This window comes from Podarcis melisellensis (assembly GCF_964234715.1).
Source record: "Podarcis melisellensis genome assembly, chromosome: 1".
Lineage (NCBI taxonomy): Eukaryota > Metazoa > Chordata > Lepidosauria > Squamata > Lacertidae > Podarcis > Podarcis melisellensis.
The window spans coordinates 58,345,284-58,368,286 of NC_138528.1; the positions used below are offsets into that span (position 1 = coordinate 58,345,284).

At 42.9% G+C, this 23,003-nt stretch overlaps 1 protein-coding gene across 1 annotated transcript in view; it reads right to left on the reverse strand.

Annotated features, from left to right (window-relative positions):
• Nucleotides 1-7,879: 7,879 nt before the first annotated feature.
• The window catches only part of NADSYN1 (NAD synthetase 1), a 30,727-nt gene continuing 15,603 nt past the window's right edge, over nucleotides 7,880-23,003 (reverse strand). The window contains exons 13-21 of the mRNA XM_081926379.1: nucleotides 20,587-20,689; nucleotides 18,811-18,979; nucleotides 17,566-17,701; nucleotides 16,763-16,869; nucleotides 15,832-15,963; nucleotides 15,008-15,077; nucleotides 13,939-14,067; nucleotides 12,666-12,842; nucleotides 7,880-8,935 (exon numbers count right to left, since the gene is read on the reverse strand). Of these exons, the coding sequence (XP_081782505.1) occupies nucleotides 8,882-8,935; nucleotides 12,666-12,842; nucleotides 13,939-14,067; nucleotides 15,008-15,077; nucleotides 15,832-15,963; nucleotides 16,763-16,869; nucleotides 17,566-17,701; nucleotides 18,811-18,979; nucleotides 20,587-20,689 (1,077 nt within the window). The 3' untranslated portion in view covers nucleotides 7,880-8,881. The remainder of the gene's footprint in view (nucleotides 8,936-12,665; nucleotides 12,843-13,938; nucleotides 14,068-15,007; nucleotides 15,078-15,831; nucleotides 15,964-16,762; nucleotides 16,870-17,565; nucleotides 17,702-18,810; nucleotides 18,980-20,586; nucleotides 20,690-23,003) is intronic.

Here is a 23,003-nt window from a genome sequence, read left to right on the forward strand (position 1 = left end):
ACCATTGTAGTCTATTGCCACACAACCACCCTATTTGTAACTCAGGAGATGTTATTGCATAGGGAAATGAAAGGAAGGGAGCAAAAGTCTCACTTGGGCTTTGTTTTGCACACACCATTACAGTGGTAGCTTGGTTTTAGAACAGCTTAGTTTATGAACAACTTGGAAATAGAAGGCTGCAAGTACCGTAGGTGTTCTGGTTTGTGAAGTTTGCCTTGGAAGCTGAACATGTTCCGCTTCCTGTTGAGTGTGTTCCGTTTGTAAATTGAGTTCCCCACTGCTAATCAGAGGCTTCCTGTTGAGTCTGTTGGCTGCTGAGTCCTGAGCACCCACACAACACAGAGGTGATATTTGGAGATTTTGTTTTTGCTATTATTATTATTTTGCATTTTTGTTTGTGCGGCTTTTTCATTTTTTTGACTGTGACTTGTTCTTTGTTTTATGGGACTGACTTCTGACTGTGGCTTGTGACTCCGTTTTTGTGACAGTGTGGAGCCCAGTTCAGCTATTTATTTATTGATTGATTGATTGATTGTGCAACTGCGGAAATGGATAAAAGCCCTCCATCCAAACAATGACTATCATCAGTGCACGTAAGAAAATAAATAAATTTTAATTTCTACCATCTACAATACTGTCTTTTTTATAGTACAGTACATTGATTATTGCTTTAATTTTATGGATGAATGTTCTTGTTAGATAGTAAAATTCATGTTAAATTGCTGTTTTAGGGGTTGTTTTTAAAAGTCTGGAACGGATTAATCCATTTTGCATTACTTCCTATGGGAAAGCACGCCTTGGGTTTGGAACGCTTTAGTTTTGGAGCAGACTTCCGGAATGGATTAAGTTTGGGAATCAAAGTACCGTATTTTTCGCTCTATAGGACGCACTTTTTCCCCTTCAAAAATGAAGGGGAAATGTGTGTGCGTCCTATGGAGCGAAGACACCATAGCCCCGCGACCCTCTCCCGGTTGGAGAGGTGACACGCGGCTCAGGCAGGTGCCTCCATAGCCGCGCGTCACCTCTCCAGCCGGGAGAGCTCGCGCGGAGCTAAAGCAGCCCCTCGCGACCCTCTCCCGGCTGGAGAGGTGACGCGCGGCTATGGCAGGAGCCTCCATAACCGCGCGTCACCTCTCCAGCCCGGAGAGCGCGCGCGGAGCTAAAGCAGCCCCTCGCGACCCTCTCCCGGCTGGAGAGGTGACGCGCGGCTATGGCAGGAGCCTCCATAGCCGCGCGTCACCTCTCCAGACCGGAGAGGGTCGCGAGGGGCTGTTTTAGCGCCGCACGCGCTCTCCCGGCTGGAGAGGCGACGCGCGGCTCTGGCAGGAGCCTCCATAGCCGCGCGTCACCTCTCCAGCCGGGAGAGCGCGCGCGGAGCTAAAGCAGCCCCCCGCGACCCTCTCCCGGCTGGAGAGGTGACGCGCGGCTATGGCAGGAGCCTCAATAGCCGTGCGTCACCTCTCCAGCCGGGAGAGCGCGGACGGGGATAAAGAAGCCATAGCCCCGCGACCCTCTCCCAGCTGGAGAAGTGACGCGTGACTATGGCAGCAGCCTCTCCGCTGCGCCTTTCCGCTGCTCCCCGACCTGCTCTTTGGGGCTGGTGGTGGGCTTCCCCCCGCCAGCCCCAAAGAGCAGGTCGAAAGGAACCTGAAGCCAGGAGAGCGAGAGGGGTCGGTGCGCACTGACCCCTCTAGCTCTCCAGGCTTCCAAGGTAGCCACCTGAACGCACCTTAAATGGCACCTTGTTTTAGAGCGGGAAAACAAGAGGGGGGAAATTCTCCCACTCTCTGCGCAGCGCTTCCTGCCGCTTTGCTGAAGGGGCACTGGTCAGAGAGCGGAAGAATTTTTTTCCCTTGTTCTCCCCCCTCTAAAACAAGGTGCGTCCTATTGTCCGGTGCGTCCTATGGTGCGAAAAATACGGTACCACTGAATAATTTGTGATGCATGTATGAGAGCCATTATGTAAATTCAGCTTCTCCGCCTCCACCTTTTTTTAAAGTCTACTATCTCAAGAAGTAAATATATATATATATGTGCTAGAAACAGGCTAATATTAGCCCTGAAAGGAGGAGGAATAAAAGAAATGGGATGAGGCATTATTACATATGCATTTTTAAGTCAACATGGGCTTAAAGAGACCGACATTATATTTGATGATTTGGCATGTGTAAGGTGACATTAATTTTCAGCAAAGGAAGAAACAGTGGGATTTCTAACACTGCTTGGATGTGGTTGACAGAAGCAGGTGTTGGGAGGTTTGTGAAAAACCATGTCCTTTAAAAGTGATTGTGCGTATCTCCCAGCAGGGCAGCCAAGTTACGGTAATCTGCTGCAGCAAAGCCAACAAAGTCTTGTGGTATTTTAAAGACTTAACAGCTTTACATGTATCTTTATTGGGCCATCCTCATAAAATACATTTGTTGACTGAAAAAAGCACCTTTGTTAAACAATTATTGCCTCATCTGAGACCAGGAGAACAGACCAGGTATTGCCTTAGCTGATAGGAAGGATAAACTGCTCTCTAGTACAAAAGCAGTAGCAAGCAACTAATTGGACTGCCCAAAAATAGATTATCATGAGAACTTTATGTTCCTTCTTTATCTTGAAGACACACAGTGAGGACATTAACAAAACACTAAACTTCTGTCTCTGAATTCTTCTTCTTTGCAAGAGAACAAAAAAGGGAGACGCACACAGAGAGACTATCTAAGTCAGGTGGGGAACCTGTGGCCCTGTGTTGCGTGGCGAGTTCCCGCCCCCACCAGGATAAATAAAGACACAAGACACCGTATGTAAGGTTAATTGGGCGAATTAGGCCACAACTTTATTGAATTCAGGAATGAGAGGCATTGGCATAGGCATTGGTCCTAACGGCTATCCGGCTCCAGCCCATTTGCTGGAGACACGGGGAAGGGTTAACACTTTATCGGGGGAGACTCCCGCGAGGCACGTCGACTAGGAGCTCCCCCGGGTCACTGCTCTGGGGCGTGCCTTTGGCCCACACCTCCATAGGCTTCGGACAGGGCCACGCCCCCCGGGGTCCTTTAACGGACCACCCTTCGCTCGCTGGGGGGAGGTGATGGCGTTCCTCCCCCCCCCCACATCGTCCTAACCCCTTCTTACCAATGCCTACCGCCAATGCCGAGAAGTTGTGACGAGTTGCTACGAGGTAGGCGAAAAACCAAAAGGCCCGAAATTGCCAATTGGGAAAAATTCCTACCATGCCCCTTGCGGCGACAGACTGAAGTCCATAGCAATGTCAAAGGCGTGCCTAAACCTAAACCTACTTAAAGGGAGGGGGGGTGGGAAAAAACGTGGGGGCGAGCCGGCGAAAAGAGGGCGAGCCCCCTCCGCGCCGGCCATAAATAGTGCAAGCCACGCCCCCCCGCCGACCAGCTGATTGGCCGGCTGGGGGGGCGGGCCCGACGGGGATTCCCCTGCTCTCGCGGGGGCTGGGGCCAGCCCCCGCTCGCGTGGGTGGGCGTGAAGCCCGCAACCCCACCTCCTGGGGCAGGCCCGGAAGTGGCTTTGTTGAACTCCAATTCCCATCTCCTCCAGCCAGCATGGTCAGGGATGATGGGAGTTGCAGTTTAGCAACTTCTGGAGGGCCACAGGTTTGCCAGCCCCAAGGCTGGCACAAGACTTCAGGTGGTCCTTGGTATGGCACTTCCCATAAAATGACTGGACCATACTTCAGGGAAAGCCTTCTTTAGTAGCAGGTAACCTTAAGCCCCATGCTTTTTCACTTTTGCAAGCCTCTAGTTACTCGAAGCAGCTGCAGGATCATTAAAAAAAAAGAAAGACCAGGTTCAGAGGCTGGTTCTTAATTGCTGACCCTTCAAAGGGGATAAGTAAAATCTCATTTACTCATTCCTAATCCTTTGTGTCTGAAAACAATTAGAATTAAAGTAAGAGCCAAGTGCACATAAGGACTCACCACATGGATATTGTTGCCCTCCCGCAGCTCAGCCACTCTTTCCACACAGCAAGCCATTCAGGGGATGGATTAGGCAGGAGATTTTGCCTACACCACCAAAAGAAACTCTCTTTCACTTATGGTCTGGGACAGAATCCTTCCATCTACACTGCAAACTGCTGCATGCAAATAGGCTACTGCAGCTGCAAAGAACCAGACACTAGCGGGACTGATTTAAAATGTATTGCGTGGCCCATACTGTACACACTTACCAGAGTCAAGAAGTCTATGGCACTTTTGAGGAGAAATGCACAGGATTTCATTGATAGTGGTCATTTTATGTGACTACTAGATCTGTGGATAACAGTATCACAGCTATGGGTACCTGCAAGATATAAATTCCGGTACGCATTGCTCTGGCCCTCATTAGACAATTCTTCACACAGCGCATAGTTAAACTATGGAACTCCCTCCCACAGGAGGCACTGGATGGCTTTAAAAGAGGATTATACAAATTCATGGAGGTCAGGGCTATAAATGGCTACCACCCATGATGGCTATACAGTGTTTCTGAATACCAGTTGCTGGAAACCACAATCTGGTTTCCCACAGGCATCTGGTCAACCACTGTGAAAATAGAATGCCTTACCCACCAACATTTCTCTGATGAAAATAGGGACGTCCTATTCCAAAATACTAATTTTACTATATATACCCCACACGTCTTACTGGGTTGCCCCAGCCACTCTAGGCAGTTTCCAACACATATAAAAACATAACAAAACATTAAACATTTTTTAAAAACCTCCTGATACAGAATTGCCTTCAGACAGTTTAGGGGTTGGATAACTCCATACCCTCCAACATTTCTCCAATGAAAATAGGGACATCCTAAGGAAAAGTGGGATAAGCTCTTCTTATGTTCTTATCCTTTTCTTCTAGAAGGCATAAGATTATTCTTAAGATGTTTATCATAAAATGCATTTTTTAAGCCTCTTGGGATCTCTCACTATTTTTGTTCAGCAACCATATCTCTCAAACACATTGCCCCCGCCCCCAAAACTGTGGTTTGCCATTTCATGAGGGCTTTGAACTTATAATCTAGCACTGCAGCATACATCACCCTAATCTAAAATACACAATCACTTGCAGTGAGACTGCCTCAGCTATTATATGAGGATGGAACAGTGTGGTGTTCACACCAGATAATGACTAACACAGGTGCCACATTAAGGGGAAATGTGTTTGTTTCAGTGTTCACTAGCTGATAAATTAAGGCCTAGATCCAGCCCCTCTCCAAATTCTCTCTCTCACCCTCTGCATAGCTCCTACCTAATCCCATGCCCCCATTATGTACACCAGCCACTTCCTCCTAAGCAGAGACAAAGGCAGAAGGCACTTAAATCCTTTCTCCGACCACTGCAGGAACAGATAAAAGCATCTCTTTACCCAAAAGGCTATTTTTCCACTCAACAAACTTATGAGATGAGCAAAGCAAAACAGCCTTCCAAGTTGCCACAAGGATTATTGTTTTTAGTTCAGCCAAAAACTCTTTTGCTCATGCCAAGACATAAGAAAATGGCAGTGAGGCACTGAAGTAAACGAAGCCAGTGCCTCTGTTTCTGTTCACAATGGGGGAGGAAAAAGGGTTAATGAGCTTTTTGCCTATGTCTCAACTCATACAAATGGGCCAACATTGCTGGCTATTCTACCCTTATTCAGCTAAAAAATATAGCCCTCATTAAAAATTAGCTGGCCTCCAGGCCCCTAAAAAAAATCAAGAGAGACTATTTCATTCCCCTTTTCCTATAATTTTGGCCACACACTTGCAAGACACAGATGACACTGTGAACCTTAGTGCAAGTAAGCTAAAAACAGTGAGCGAGAGCCAAGAGGAGAGACTTATAGAACTTTCAAAAGAATCTAGCTTTATATGAATCATAAGTGTCTCAGAATGCAACATATTTTTTAAAAATGTAATGAGGTCAATTCCAGGAAGACAGCATAGCCAAACAATGGTGTCATATGACCACCTTATGACTTACAGTCTGTGTAAGTGACTGTGGAAATTTTGGTGGGAACACTTGGTCACAGTCTCCTGAAGCAAACATTTCACACATCTGGGCTATTCTTAAACATAAAAGACCCATTTCATTTTTTTCCCCTTCATAGTTCTGGCACATCACCTCTTAAACATTTTTGACAAGTTTTTTATTTGATGAAGACCAAAAAGCAAATGAATATGAATGACTGCTTCCATATCCCAGCTCTCTAGGCATTAAATATGGAAGAAGCAGAGACAAAAGTCCTTGCCAGGTATGTGTGCCAATTGCAGGTCCCACATACAAGGGTGCCTGGCTGACTGCAGAGGTGTCAGTGTAAACGCAATCAACATGGGGATGTAGACATGTGGAGTAGGCGTGCAGGTGAAAAGCAAGGACCAATTTGAGCATTACAGGCTGTGCACAGTGGTTGCTAAAATCTGCTTCTGGCATTTAAAGCCCTGTTACACCTCTGTAACATCAGTCCCCAAGAATTTGAAAATGTCCTTCTCATGTGTTGGCCTAATACGCGCATGGACCAATGTCACTCACAACATTAAATGTGACCCTGGGGAGAAGCTGTTTGGAAGCCATCCCAATAAGGCCTGCAGCATTTCAATAGGCCAACTTATGTGTGTTCAAATGTGGAGTTACTTGAGAGGGAGAGTATTATGGGTACAGGAACCTCAAAGCTTTTCAGACATTCCAAACCTGTCTCCTCCTGTCAAAGTAACTCCACTGTCTTTTTTTTTTTTAAAGTGTGGCAAATAGGCAACTATGGAGCGTGATGGTTTAGAAGCCACAGATTAGTTTCTACACAATTCTACAAGGGACAAGAAGACCATTCAGGCCAAGAATGGGCAACCCTGAAAAGCCGGAGTTTAGTTTAAATGAGCTTTGTTATTCATCATCTCTTTCCTGTTTATGTACATATTATGAACAAACAGACAAACTCTATACCATGATCTCTCAGTGGGTTTTGAAATGCTTTTCGAGTCTCCAAGCTCCCCACTCCTACTGTGAGAACTTGGCTCTTTTCTAAATCTTCAGTTGTTCCACACTCTTGCCCCGTTTCCTGTGTGTGGGGAGACTTGCACAACCATATTCTGCCAACACAGAAGTTTACTTAAGCACAAAGACTCTTACCGGATCCCCCCGCCCAAGCCTATTGGTAAGCAAAACCTTCTACATAAATTCTCTGGAAAAGTCCAGTAACAAATTGTTTTTCTTCAGAATCTGGTTGTCCAGTCTACAGTCCCTGGTGTTCATTCACAAATAAGGCCATGAACCGAATTCATACCCACTGTGGAGAGACTTTCCTTTTGTCTCCAAAGCATATTATGTTTTCTTGCACGCTATATGGTGTTCTAAAGCCTAGTTCTTACAGAGGTGAGTCTGGGCTGAACCAATTTTTAGTGGAAATGAAAAGCTAAGGGACAGAATAGGGTAGGCAGATGGTTAGAGTAGGTGGGGAAGAGAGATGTGGCTATGCTGGCAGCCAGAGATGAAGCACCTGGGGGCCAAATCAAGCCACCAGACCTGTCACTAAAAGGCAATAACTTATATGCTAGCCTTTAACTACTATGTAAAATTCATCAGAGATAAGCACTGTAACATAAAAATGGAGGCAGATGGGAACTACCATAGGTAGCAATGCAAAAATGCAATGCAAGGGCAAGCTCTCAAGGGTTTTAATGTTTAACTAAATTATTAAATATCAAAAGTGCCAAGCAAAGAACCCAGAAGTCCCAGTTTAGGCCATTCTGACGTCAGCAGGATTATATCCGTGTTTAAAGTTAATCACATACTCCACTACCAGGCTTAATCAGGGCCTCTATTTGCTGTCCTAGCCACCAGACCAGAGCAGTTAAACCTATGTAAATAACAAAAAATATGAAAAATAAAAACAGAGCCAATTAGATTCATTAAAATGTGAATTTATTGCACAGTAAAATGAAAAAAAAAATCATTTTTCACGTCCACATGTGCCAGTGACTGTAAAATTTTATGATTTCAGTTCAATAAGTTAAAAGAGAAAAATCATATGCAGACTGTTCATTAGAGGAGCAAATATTTTCCCAAACTAAAGATTGAGTTGCTATGACTGGTGTTGGTCATATTAATTATTTCCATATATTCCAATGGTTTCCAAGTATTGAACATTTTATGTTTCATCCAAAACCTCAGACACAGCTACTACTCGTGTTCTAAAAGCTGCCACCCCAGCCAGAACACTGCAATAAATCCAGGCAACTTAAATGGCCAAATCATATTATATGACCCGTAAGTAACCAAAGTTTTGGAACAGTCATCCAAGATGTTGTTGATCCATCTTAAATCTGTAATGTATACAAAAAGTGCAACTGAATTATTACTTTGTTGGTCTTAATTCTGCACATGTTACTGATTATAGTGAAGAGTCTGACCAACTTTAGAATTCGTAAACTTGGCGCTTCTATAATCTCACAGGTTCATGACAGCAAGAGCAATTTCTTAGAAGATAGACTGATTCAGTTCAATTCTGCAATTTTTTTCTGCGTCAGTGCTTTTTCTTCTTTTCTGTTTAAGCATTTAGTTTAATTTATTTTTGGTGATTGTTGATTTTTCTAAAAAAAATTAAAAGCTATTGATTTAAAAAAACAGCTGAGACTGTCTCATGTCAAACTGTGGAGAGGGATGATTCAAAACAAGGACTAAAATGTCCTTCATAAAGAGACAATCAGAAACCAAGAAAACATACTAAACTGTGTAATTGGAACAATTTTATAATCATAATCTTACTTTATGTATTCAGTTTGAATTGTTTACTACTGTTGATATTACTGTAACATTAATCATTAACATAATCAAAAATAATGATGAAAATAATTCAGGGGACCTGCAGAACTTCTGATCTTCAAGATATCAACAAGAGTGAGAGGAATCAAGCCACTTCTTCAAGCTTGGAGTTCACTTCCTTGGATTCTACTTTTGAAACCTGCAAATCAGAAGTTCAAGCAACCATTTAACCTTTCATCAAGATCCAGGCAGACAAAACTCCAATTAAGAGCTGAACTATACGTTATGCACAAATAACTGCATCAACTCCCCAACCCTTGTGGCTTTTTCTTCCAAGAAAAAGTGGAACAGAATCAGCAGGTGGGGTTCTTAGCCCTTCCAGCCCATGACTTCTCTACATTGTCTCCTGAAAGCTTGTCACCTAACACACTTTGCTTGGAAGACAAACATATCTCAATCTTCAGTTTAAAGCAGGGAACCTGGAATATCTCCCAACAAACAGATCTGCTTGTGGGTAAAATATCACAACCAGTATTCCAAGCAGCAGGGATACAAATTGAGAAGCACAGAAATGATTTTGTGAGTCAATGGACCCAATATGCTGTTCCAAATGGCAGACTGGGGTGCTTCCTTGTGAGCAGAACTACTGGTAGAGAAGGCAAGCAAGCACCCCAGGTTGTTTGCCATAGCAGGCTGTGGCAATTCCTCTTGCATGAAAATAGCTTAACTCATATCGCACAAGCTCTGCCCTGTCTGTTCTCACCAAGGGACACTAAAAAACCATATAACACTGGTCCTGAAAGACCTACATTGGCTCCCAGTATGTTTCTGAGCACAATTCAAAGTGTTGGTGCTGACCTTTAAAGCCCTAAACGGCCGTGGCCCTGTATACCTGAAGGAGCATCTCCACACCCATCGTTCAGCCCGGCCACTGAGGTCCATCTCTGAGGGCCTTCTGGTGGTTCCCTCCCTGCAAGAAGTTAGGTTACAGGGAACCAGGCAGAAGGCCTTCTTGGTAGTGGCACCCAACCTGTGGAACGCCCTCCCAGCAGATGTCGAGGCAATCTTACTTTTAAAAGACATCTGAAGGCAGCCCTGTTTAGGGAAGTTTTTAATGTTTGATATTTTATGGTGTCTTTAATATTCTATTGGGAGCCGCCCAGAGTGGCTGGGGAAAAGCAGCCAGGTGGGCAGGGTATTATTATTAATAATAATAATAATAATAATAATAATAATAATAATTAGAAAACACCTTTCTCCTCTCCAACTCCCATAATGGTCACTATACATGCCCCCTCATCATGATGAGCATGTTCCCAATGAGCCACAGTTTCCACACTAAATGGGTACTTCCTTTCAACATTTCATAGCGCTGTAGTGGCGACCCATAACTGGTGCTCATACACTAGTGGTAGGAAATAGACTAGTATTCAGGATCTGAGCAGCTGCAGTTGAAATTGCTGTACCAGGGTGTCTCCCTCTCTCCTACCCAGCAGAGTTACATCCCTTAAAGTCACTCCATGGCTCTGATAGGAAGAGAGCAGAGCAGTCCTTCTACGGCATCCCAAGGACCACGAGAGAGGCCTAGAAATGGTTTCGTGTGAAAACGTGCACCTCGCTCACACCAACAATTCAACTCCGTGCCAGTTGTGGCCTTCAAAGGGACATGGGCAGGGAAGTAGCCGGGAGTGAAAAGGGAAATACCAAGAGTTGCAGGGGTCTGCAAACGCATGGAATGTGGCTTTAGCTTTAGCCCCAGAAATTAGCTGAGTGAGTGAGTGGGGCAGGGAATAGGAAGAGGAACACTGGGCCTGCAACACAAATCATTCTGGTGTTCTGTCATGGATGCTTTAGCTGAGATTTTTGCATTGCAGGGGGCCGGACTAGATGACCCTTGGGATTCCTTCCTACTCTACAATTCTAGCCTCCTGAATACATGAGATATTAGGAATGTCATCCTTCCTGACAATTCAAACTGCTTAAATTGAGTAATCCAGCTGCCAGCAGAACACTTGTGTGCAGTCCAAGCTCCACATAAGGCTGCAAGACCTGGCAATATTGCCTAGGCATCTGGCAAAGGCTAATGACTACACCAATATACCGGGTAATTAGATACTTAAGCCCCGATTAATCATGCCCATAAATTATTACAGGCACAGAAAGATTTTAAAAATATGACCCAGCAATAACATCCAAACGAGCTCTCACTGAAGCTAGTAAGGTTCCCCCCCCCCCCTTTTGACTTCAATAAGACTGGGTCAGTCTACGTTGTGGAAAAAATGATGGAAAAACAATACAACGCTTAAAAGAAAGAAAGAAAAGAAGCAGGGACCACATGGCATCTTTTATCTTGCGTTTCCAGGAAGTCAGATACTATTACAGCATGTCTGGCATTTCAGGGAGGTGGGAATTGGCATTTTATTGCATGCATAAACATACTATTAAAGGCAACCAAGGTGTAAAAATCTTTGGCAAGGAAAATGTGAAGGTGTTAACATTCCTCTGTCCAGCAAAAGAAAATACATTAAAATAATGTTACGGCTGTGACTGAAGACCACAAGCAAGTCATAATTATGATGCCTGCTTGATCTTTTCCATACCTTCCAGTACCTTGTCTTGGAACAGAACCATATCCAGGTCTAAAACTCCACTGACCAGGCTGAATGCTGCTGCAAAGCAGGACTTCAGCTACGAACCTAATGAACCTTGCTTTGGGCAAGAAAGCCAGTTCAAGCCCCACAAACGCTGATTATTATTATTTAAATCAAGGCCTTGGCTGCGGTAAGCTCACATTTATCCAGGTGTGAGAAATAGTATTGCAAAAGACAGAGGCAAAGAGGGAGCATGGCCATGAATGCCCACCACATTCATTACAGGTAAATTCAGGAGGGAGCCTAAGCTTTGCAAGACACATGTCTTCTCCCCACTCATGTACCCAAAATTGAAGGCTACATAAAGCTATCCATTCTGCCTGTACTGGAGGGGATGGACAATGGCTCAGAGGCTTCCTCACCCAATGGTCCCCACAAAAAAAAAGCAAGTTAGGAAATGGGTTTGGGACCCCTTAAAAGAGGTAGGTTTGACATCCACAGACATCAACCTTTGCTCCGAAAGCTAGATGGTTATAAACAAACCCCATTACTACTGTAGGCTTGAACAGTGAGGAATCTGGACTACAGACCCCATCCCCCTTTTTTTATCCCTGGCCATGCTGTCTGGAGTTAGAGGGCCACAGGTTTTCCACCTCTGGGCTAAACTGTTGTGCATGGACCCAAGAAACCCAGATTCCAATCCCTGCTTGGCTATGAAATTTGATGGTAATGTCTGCCATGCTGACCAGCCTCAAGAGAAAGGGTGCCTATAAGATGCACAAAAGAATAGCTCGTTCATTAAATGAACTTCTGCTTGCTTATAAGGGTCTCCGTAACACTTAACTACTTCAATATTTTCCATTTCTATAGAATATTTTAGCTCCTTGTTACGGCCACTGTTTTCTCTCTACTGGAGATGTACAATGGTACCTCGGGTTACATACGCTTCGGGTTACAGACTCCGCTAACTCAGAACTTTGCTTCAGGATGAGAACAGAAATTGTGCTCCAGCGGTGCGGCAGCAGCAGGAGGCCCCATTAGCTAAAGTGGTGCTTCAGGTTAAGAACAGTTTCAGGTTAAGAACGGACCTCCGGAACGAATTAAGTACGTAACCAGAGGTACCACTGTACATTACTAACCACACTTCCATTATACATATACTGAGTATATTATGCATCATCATGATGTCAACAACTATGGAAAATTGCCCTCCAGATGTTGTTGAGCTATGGACTAGGCCTAGGGGGCAATGGAAGTTGCAGTTCAGCAACATCTGGAGGGTCAAATGTTCCCCGCACTTGGGCTCTGACATTAAATAAAGAAAAGGCTCCCACTTACCTGTTCATCTATGCACCTGAATTGCCAGGACCAGGTGGTATTATAAAGAAAGGGCCTCAGATCAAAACGGTTGTCATCAGGGCTATAGTCTGCAGCATGGTAGGATGGGGTGAGAATTGTCATTTTGTGTCGATTGATAGAATACATTCGGAAGAAATGCTTAACCTTGGACGCCACCTGGTGTACAACACACAAAATTTCAAGAATAAAACAACCTGAAGGTGCTTCGCAACCGCAATCAGAATCCCAGATGAGAAAAGGGCTCTTAAAAGACGGATCTTTTTAGTATAGCATACTAGATTCAGCAAGAGAATGAGAATACATATCAGAATATGTATCAGAACGTACTGATTCCAAGCTTCCTCAATCGTGACTTGGCAAGATGTCTGAATTATGCCACTGCATCTCTCAGGGTTGAATTGATTTCACCTTATATATTCTTAGTCAAATTTTAACAATCTATAAAGTTCTTAAGCCTCAGTATCTGTGCTGAAGGATCTGCCAATGACATGTGCATAAAAAATGGACTCTGTCCAAAATGGTGGCCAAATTCTGTCTGGCACACATAGAAAAAGAGAAAGTCTCCAACTCACTCCCAAATTTCCATAATACATCAATCTTGGGCCAATTAATTGATAAAATTGTCTTCCTCCAAATACTCATCAACCTCCTTTCTTCTGAATATATATAGCACTCAATAGGAATGGACACATCAGTCCATTTCCAGCCTGTGTCAATTTCACATATATATTTATAAATCAGTTCTATTCTGTTTCCATAATAATCTGCTATTTATTTATTTTTTTACAAAGAATGTATTTAAATATGCAATAAAATGCAACTTTAAATATATATTTTATCTCAACATACACATTTTAAAATACATTTCATCATAAAATATGCATTTTTAAATGCATTGTGGTATGTTTGAGCTTAGAACGGTATCACAGAATTTGGAGAAATACAACATCTGAAAAATAATTATATTCTAATCAATGTATTAGTCTGGGAGGTGAGAATTAATTCCTGCATTTGCTTAAAAATGCAGACCAAATGAAATTCTCTTCCTCCTCTACACTCAAAAGAAAAGAAAACAACAACCTCAAGTCCTTCTGCCATTAAGCTTTTCCTGCAGCTGACAATTTCATTGCTGCAGCCTTTGAACACCATGCCCAACATTAGCACCCTGCCTGCAAAATATCATGTCACTCATCTCCGCAGCATCCCAACTCCCAAATCTCACCTCCCAACATGGGACAAGGGTTCTCATTACCTCTCTTGGAGTACAAATATCTTTCCACATTGTGATTAGCTTGCAAAACATAGTGTATGGTCCAGACTTGGCTATTTTCCTTAGTTTGCCATATACAGAGAGTTCAGCATACGTCATGCCCATGTCTTCCTGAAATCACATGGATTAAGATAAAAACCGTGAATTCCTAAGGAGCCACCATCAACCGAATCAGACCCATGATACATGTAGCCCAGTTATCATCTGTTCTGAGGCTGTCCGGGGACTTGGAAAAGAGACTTTTCTTTATACATGGCAGAATAAAAAGCAATTTGAATGCTCTTTCACGTATAGACCCAACTCTTTTCAATAATAATAACAAAAAAAACTAGCAAAGCAGAAAGAATGATTCCCATCCAGCCATCATTTGGCTTCAATGGATGTCGACAAGTTTCTGAGGGGAAAAAACATCTTCTATATCCACTTTCTCCATAGCATGCATAATTTTCTTATCACGTCACCTCTTGCTCACCTTTTCTCTAACTAAATATTCCCCAATTCTGCAACTTCCCCTCATAGGGGAGACGGTCTATCCATTTGATCATTTTGGTTGCCTTTTTCCAAACCTTTTCCAACCCTACAATATCCTTTTTGAGGTGAGGCGACCAGAATTGTACATTGTATTCCTGAAGGAGTTGTGGTGTAAATTTGCATGATGACACTGTGATGTTGGCAGTTTTCTTTTCAACTCCTTTTCTACTGATCCAGAGCATGGAATTTCCCTTTTTCACAGCTGCCACAAACTAACTCAGAGATATCAAACCAAGCCTTCTCGGCTGCGCAGAAGCTTCCCTCACTGACATTATGTCCAATACAAGATTCATAATTGAAATGCCTTATTGGTTTGCTGGAGAAATAATTGAAGGAAAAGATGTGATGTTTGCACATTTGCATTGATTTGTTTGTGCTGCATGAGTCACAAAACCAACACATAATGTAGAGTAATCAGGAACATTAATCAATCAATCAAACAAACAAACAAACAAACAAACAAACAAACAGCAGCTACACATCAGGCTTCCAAGGGGTTTTTGTAGTTGCTGTCCTTTACCTCATCTAATTGAGTGACCTCTCCTTTTATCAGGGGCTCCAACTCTGCTGTTGGGGGTGCAGACACAACACTGAAAAAGAAAAAGAATCCAGTCGGATTAGTTTTTTGGTATCCTTTGAAGAATTAGCTCTTCTTGCAAGGGGGAAGCTTACTTACATCAAGGACTCACTGTGTTTCCCTTTCCCCAGAACAATTATCAAGGGGGAGATATGACTTTCCAAGGACAGGTTTAAGTGTGAAGTCAAGGAAGGTCTTAAATCTTCTGTAAAGACTGTTGGTTTGAAACAAAGTGCTGTGCCGTTCAAAGGTAACCACTAAGCTATAACCCCCCTTCAAGTGTAAACAAATAAAGTTCTAGTTTTGTTGCAAAGGTGCCTCAATCTTACTTAGCTCCTCTGAGTTACATGAAAATGTCTGCTGTGGGAATACACAGAGGGATTTTTCCAATAAAACATATTACCCAGCACCTATTTTAAGTGCGGGTGTCTGTCACATGCAGCTCCCACTATTATCTCCTTTGTGGTTTTGTTTCTACTGAATGGCAAGCACACATAAATTGTCAATCAATGTCAAGATGATGGAATACAGTTAGCCTCAGGAAACTATTTCCCATTGGTCAAGTAAGCTCTCAAATACAATCGTTCTTTAGGGTAAGCAATACTGTTTCTTGCTGGCATTCAAAAACGGATTGAAATTTAGTCAAAAGTTCTAATTGGGGTCAGACTTCAATCATACTAACATGCAACCATCATGGGAGAGTTTGTGGTGTCAAGAGTGTAGTCCAGTTTAAAGGAAAGTCTAAGCTTCATCACTGCATGTCTTACCTTCTGAGCGACGTTAGGTGAAAATTATCGATGCAATACTGGATAAAGCTGATCAAGTCTGTCTTCCTAATTCCACCAATAGGGTTGATGTCAGCACTGGAACAGTCATACTTTGTGAAATATCCACGAAGGCTGACAGACAGAACACAAGTATTTTTACTTTGCATTTAATCCAGAAAGGAAATGAGAGAAAAAGGTCCAGATTCTTACACATTGTCATGCAACAATATAAACATTTTAGTGGTTGTGTTCAACTAATGTTTATCCAGATTAGACTCACTGAAATTCACGACCATGACTGTCTGAACAACTCCTTTCTTTGAAATTTCCACAGAAGGAGAATCTATTAGTTGCTTCAGACAAAACATGAGAAACCTTAGTATTCCTGGAATGACCCACTTCCCACTTTCGGTCAGCCCTGAACAGCTGGATGTTGTGCCATCATGGTGAGTAATAGTTGACAGATATTACATAACTGAATTAATGGACTCTACTTGATCAGTACAGTTTGCCATCCATTTTTAATCAGACATATCAAGCAAACATATTGAGAAAGTAAAAGGTGTGTACTACACGCACAATTTTCTCAATCCACTTCCTATATCCAATTAAATGGTTATGTATATGTTTTCAGTAACTGTTTAACTGATGTTAACAAAAGTGGAACAAAAGATAATGAGAAAGCAGAAATAAAACCCACAAGCTGATTGTAGAAAACCAAAATGCAGAGCAGGTAAACTAAATGATTGCTGAGGCACCAAACTGGAATATAGAAGAAAACTGGACAAGTTTTTGTTGTTGTTTTTTGAGATTAGCACTATGTTTTGTAACAAAACCCAAACCCATCAATTATATTTTTGTCTCTACCAGCATTTTAGATATCTACTGAAGTTATTTAGATAGCTTCATTCCTAACCCCTAAGATGCATACCTTTCATCCACATTAGATGTTCCAAGCACTAGCAATCCACCTGGCATTCCGCGACTCCATAGGCACAGCTGTGCAAACAGGTAGGCAAGTACCATTCTTATCCTGGCCTAGAAGTCAAATATAGACAACCAGGTTTTAAGGAAGAAGGAATTCTCAAGTGACAGGTTGTGGCAGGTTGAACAGTCTCAGCAAGAGGATATTAAGAACAGTATGAATTACATAAAGCCTGCGGGCCAAATTTCCTTCTGGGGAACCTTCTGGGGGCCACATGCCTGTGGTGGGCAGAGGCCAAAGTGGGTGGGGCAATGAATATCAGTAGGCTGGTGCTTACGCAGAAATTCATGCACCCCTTTCTATCCTCTATCCAAGCAAGCAAGAGGCACTATCAGAGTTCAAGGACACATTCCAGCCAGGCAGAAACTCACAAGGACATGCCTAAGGAGGATGTGTGGCCTGGGGAGAGTCTCAAGGGACAGACACAGAGGCCTGAAAGGCCATATTCAGCTCCCAGGCATGAGGTTCCTGACATAACAAAGTAAGTGGGAGCAAGGTCAGTTATTGGAATGTTTAGTAGATTACTCTGTATTGTAAGAAGTGCAAAAGAGCCAACTCCTCTTCCTAAGGACAGTAGGCAATAGATGTTGCTAGCGAAGAAAGAGAACTAAAACTGCGAGAAAGAGAAATTATATGATGTCAGTCTAAAGCGAGAGAAATCTGACTTCAGCAGCTAAGTCTACCATAGTCAGAAGAATCACCAAGTCCCCAGTAAATCAGTAGGAAAAAATAAATATAGATAAAATTACCTGCACATTTTGTAGGGCCATATTTTCCGTGGCACTTCCTCCATGTACTTTATACTGGGGCAATCGTCCTGTTACGGCATTGAAAATGCTCCAAACAGCCTTCACAGCTCCATCTATGTTTATGTTTATATGATAACTGAGAGAAGAAACAAATACTTACCACCAAAGAAAAGCATTCTCTACCTCATCAAGACAAAATTCATAAGTTTGCTTTAACATACTTTACCGTCTAACAAGAATTAAAGGCTTGGAGCCAAATATAAGTTAACCTAAGGAAGTTCATAGAAGGAAAGCTTCCTGTCTCCTCATCTAACCTGCAGAGGCCCCTAAGAATCACGAAAAGCCTGGCGAACAATGTCCCCCCCCAGAGGCTTCTGGGGGAAGAGATTCCTGTGCAAAACTAGGCTTGGTCCCCAGATGGCTTATTGAAGTTCACAGAATGAACACTTTCCATCCCCACCTCCCATAACAGTACCTCCTTCTACAATCTTCAAGACAACACCCCCCCCCAAACCTCCAGAGAGATTTTAGGGGGCTCAGGCAACAGCTGTAGGGGAGAAGGCAACAATAAACTTTCATTTCATGAACTTCCTTAAATTCACTTAGCTCAGGAACCAAGCCAAAGTTTGTCAGGTGTTTAACTCACTGAAGATAGACAAGTTAGAACTGAATGTCACAGAAGACACTTCAGATTTCTGATTAAACTACCAAGTTCTCTAGCCTTGCCGACCTTTACAAAAGTTAATGTGCTTCCCCCCGCCCTGCCCAGTTCTTACTATTTACACTTACTAAGTATTTGAGGCAGTCTAGTAACCAACCTCAAAGTGACTTGAATTTCTAAAATACACCGATAAAATAAAATACTGAAAAACCAACAATACATAAAAAATACAAGCCAGAAGATGAAAATAAAAGCCAGAAATAATCTAGCAACATCTCTGACTTTACATCAACGATTTGCGGAGGTCTGAAGAAACAAATGCATCTTGACTGATGCCTGGAGACAGCTAACGTAGGGGCAACTATCTCCACGTGGAGAAAATCCCATACCCATACAAGGGTTGGCTCTTCCCTCCTGTGATTTCCAGCAACTGTTGCATATGCAACTGTTGCATACACAACATGGCTAGTAGCTACTGCAGATGCGTATCTGAACATAATACCCCTGTCTAATGGTACTGCTAGATCTGTATCAAGGTTTTTAATCACAACCTACAGTTTATCAAGCATTTATCATTCATATACCTGCCTATCTCTTCAGCCAAACATTTGGCTCTGTTGCATGTTTCCTGAGAGGAGTTTTCACTAGCCATGTAGCAAGTTGTTAAGACACGTCCACAAAGTTCCTGAGGCTCCTTTGGTGTGTAGGCCTCATCATTTACTATTTTGCGCACATCGTCCAGCACACTCTGATCTGAAAACGGTAAGAAAGGAGGGATGCGGGAAATGAGAGATGAACTGAGTGTATCAGAACTAAAAGCAGTTGCATCATTTCATAAAGTAACATAATTCTGTGTTGGTAAGTATTCTGAATACAGTTTATTGATGCTGGTAAGCTTACTTTAAACTGAAGGGCAAATATTTAATTTAAAGATGAAAATGCATACTTTGGGGAAAGTTATTTGAAGTAAGCATTTCTCCCTTTTTTTGGAAAAGTTTGGACTCTTTACCACTCCTTGGTAGCAGAATAGAACTTCTTAAATGTGATTACATTTGTTCCAAACAATGTAAGTGATATGAAATTAAACCTGAGGGTGACAAGGCTGAAAATCAGATGGAGGTATTACTGTATATGCAGCTAATTAAGATGTACAAAGAAATGTCATGGGATGCTGGGTAGGGAATCCAAAAGAATTATTGAACAAGAATGTAAAATGATAAGAGCGTATAACTGAAAATCTATAAATAAAATAAAGAAATTAAACCTGAGAGAAATCAGGTAAACAGCCTTGGTTCAATAAAGGAGATCAATTTGCTTTTGGTTCTAACACACCAACAACACAATCCTATGCATGTTTAGTTGGATATAAATCCCACTGTGTTCAACAAGACCTACTTCCTTAGTTGAGTATGTTTTAAGATTGCAGTCTTAAGCAATTTGGGAGTATGATTCTAAGATGTGCTGATTACAGCCTAACACAATGTGTGACTCAAAAGATCAAAAAGAATTGTTTCCATTATTTTGAACACTACAAAGGGGCTAGGCCAAATTAAAAGTATTGACTCACTCTTGTTCCAGAGTCTTGGAATCTAGTTCCCGCTCTGTAAAACAGATCCCCCTTTATCTAAAGCATAGACTCTAAGTGCAAGACATACTTTGAAAGACATTTCAAAACTGTTTTGCTTAGAACGCTGAGGTTTCTTGAAAGCTCCTCAGGAGCATCTCAGTAAGAAGACCACTAATGCGGGACTACCTTCTCTGAAAGACAACATGCTCAGACTACTGAACTTCCTCTGCAACATACAACTTCAGGGGAATGTTAAGAGTACACTCTCAGTGCTTGCCATATGCTCTAAATGAGCTGTGTGTGCGACCTAAGATAAGCCACACGATCCTCTGTAACATGCACAGGTTCTGGGCCAGCTGCTCAGAAAGGTTGCAACTCAATAGTAAAGCACATGATTTGCATGCAGAGGATTCTTAGCATCCTCTGAGGAAAGTCCTCTCTTTGCCCAAGACCCTGAAGATTGGCTATCTGTCAGTGTTGACAATACTACTGACCCAGCCGACGAGTGGTCTGACTCAATCTAAGTCAGCTTCATACATTCAACCAACGGATCGGAACTAGAAAGAGTTCCTGGAAAGTTTGAAAACAAATTATTTGTAAAAACATCCCCAGCATCTACAGCAGGGATGGGGAAGCTGTGGCCCGCCAGATGTTGGGGGACTACAACTCCCATCATCCCTCACTAGCCATGCTGGCTAGAGCTCATGAATTCTGGAGTCTAACAACATCCAGAGGATCACATCTCTGATCTATAGCTAACCTCTGGTCATCACAGCTATTCAAGTGCACTTACTTCCATTCTGTACTGCATAACAAACCTGAAGACACATGGAGTACACAACGCAGGCTGCAGAAGAACTGTCCACGCCACCACTAAGTGGCAAAAGAAATCCTCCCTTAACGAATTGCAACAGAGTGGGGAAAGAAAGAAAACAGAACATTGTTGGCAACCAGGTATCTGACTATTCAGCCCACTGCTGCACAAACTATATATCCACCCTAATCTTATTCACTTCTGGCCAGCTGTGGTCCCAAGTCTCCCTTCTCAGATCAGAATTAAAATGCATACCTTTTCTCATCTGATTTTGGAAAGTGCAAGGGGAGAGGTGACAGAACAAGGCCCCTTCCGTCATTTGGCTGAGAACAACTCCCATTTGACTCTACCCTTCTCAGAATTTATTTCTGCTGTGCTCCTTCCGGATAATAATATTGTTACGTAATGACTATCATCATCATCATAATCAATACCGGAATGCCTTCCTCATTCCTTTCCCCTTATGCATCACGTCTCTTATACTGTAAGGCTGCAATCCTAACCCTAATAAAACTTACTTCTAAGTAGATATGGGTAGAATAGCACTGTAGGCCTTTTGTTTTGTTTCTGGCTGATTTACTTGGAAGCAGCAACATTACCAGCGTGTACTGAACATGTGGTTCTGAAGTAGGGGTGGGAAACTGGCACAATGATTTAGCTGAATACCACCCATAGACTCCATATTCATTATCAGGCAATTCAAGGTGCTAGTGCTTTCCTTTAAAAACCCATACCAACTCAGGCCCCAAGTATCAGAAGAGGCACCTCCTCCCACACTAAGTTGTCTATGCACTATGATAGTCCAAGGTGGTCCTTCTCTGTGTTCCATCTTTAGGAAAAGTATATCATGTATATGCAAGAGAGGTGGCTTTGTCTATGGTGGCAACACAACTATGTAATGCCTTCCTGAGGCAGATATGCATGGCATCAACAATGTATTATTTCCGGCACCGGATTAAAACATTTTTACAGTGGTGCCTCGCAAGACGAAATTAATTCGTTCCGCAAGTTTTTTCGTCTTGCGAGTTTTTCGTCTTGCGAAGCACGGTTTCCCATAGGAATGCATTGAAAATCAATCAATGCGTTCCTATGGAAACCGCCTTCAGACCAGGTCCGGGGACAGTCTGTCCCCTGACCTCTTCTGAAGGCTGGGGGGGGGGAACAAGGGCTTTTCTTCCCACCCCCAGCATTTTAAAAAACCCCGGGACAGCAGAGGACTTCTCCACTGTCCCGGGTTTTTTTAAAATGCTGGCGGGCGGCAGCGAAGCCTTCTGCCTGCCTTCAAAAGCCGTCCGGGATAGCGGAGAAACGCGCTGCGTTATTCCGCTCTCCCGGGAAGGCAGGCAGGGGGGAGCAAAGACTTTTGCCCCCCGCCGGCCTTCAGAAGAGGTCCAGGACCAAAGCAAAATACTTGGGTATTTGGATCACCCCCAAGAACATTAACTTATTTCAGGATAATTACACCAAAACTTGGCTAGACCTCTTCTGAAGGCCGGCGGGGGGCAAAGGTTTTTGCTCCCCCCCCCCGCCTGCCTTCAAAAGCCGTCCGGGATAGCGGGAAGCGCTTCCCTGCTATCCCGGACCGCTTTTTAAATGCTGGCGGTGGGGAGCAGAGCCTTTCGGCCCCCGCCGGCCTTCCTGGACCTCTTCTGAAGGCCGGAGGGGGAGGGAAAATCTTTGCTCCCCACCGCCAGCATTTAAAAGAGGTCCCCAGAGATTTCCCTATGGGCTTTCTTCTTGCGAAGCAAGCCCATAGGGAAATTCGTCTTGCGAAGCAACTCGCAAAAGGAAAACCCTTTCGTCTTGCGGGTTTTCCGTCTTGCGAGGCATTCGTCTTGCGGGGCACCACTGTACTTACCCAGACATTAACATTTTTATTTTTGTCTGGTTAAGTGGTTTTATTCCTCTTAAATTTTGTGCTTGGTTTGTTTTTTTATAATTGGGTGCTTTTTTAAAAAGTGTACACTGCCCTGTAATGCATTTTTGGAAAAAGGGCACTTCATTGATTTTTAAGATAGAGTAATTATATAATAAAGCTGCCTGCATATGAATATACCGGTAATTTTAAAAAATAAAAGAAGTGTGTCAGCACAGCAAATTCATGGCAAGCAAAACTGTGTCCTGCTTCCAAGGCAATTCACTAAGCTTATCTTTACTGATTTTCCCCAGCTGTCTCCTTAACTTTAAGACATTAGGGGCTGTGGAATACTATGAATGGGGGGAAATCAAGCAGATCAAATTAAGTCAAAACATCTTTAAACAGTAAAGAACACTCCATAAATACCAGTTTTGCTACCTATTTCAGAAAGAAACAAGAATGGGCAACCTGCAATTCTAAGCTAAAAGTATCTTCATCTCAAAATCCATGCAGACTCTCCATTAAACTTCTTTAAATA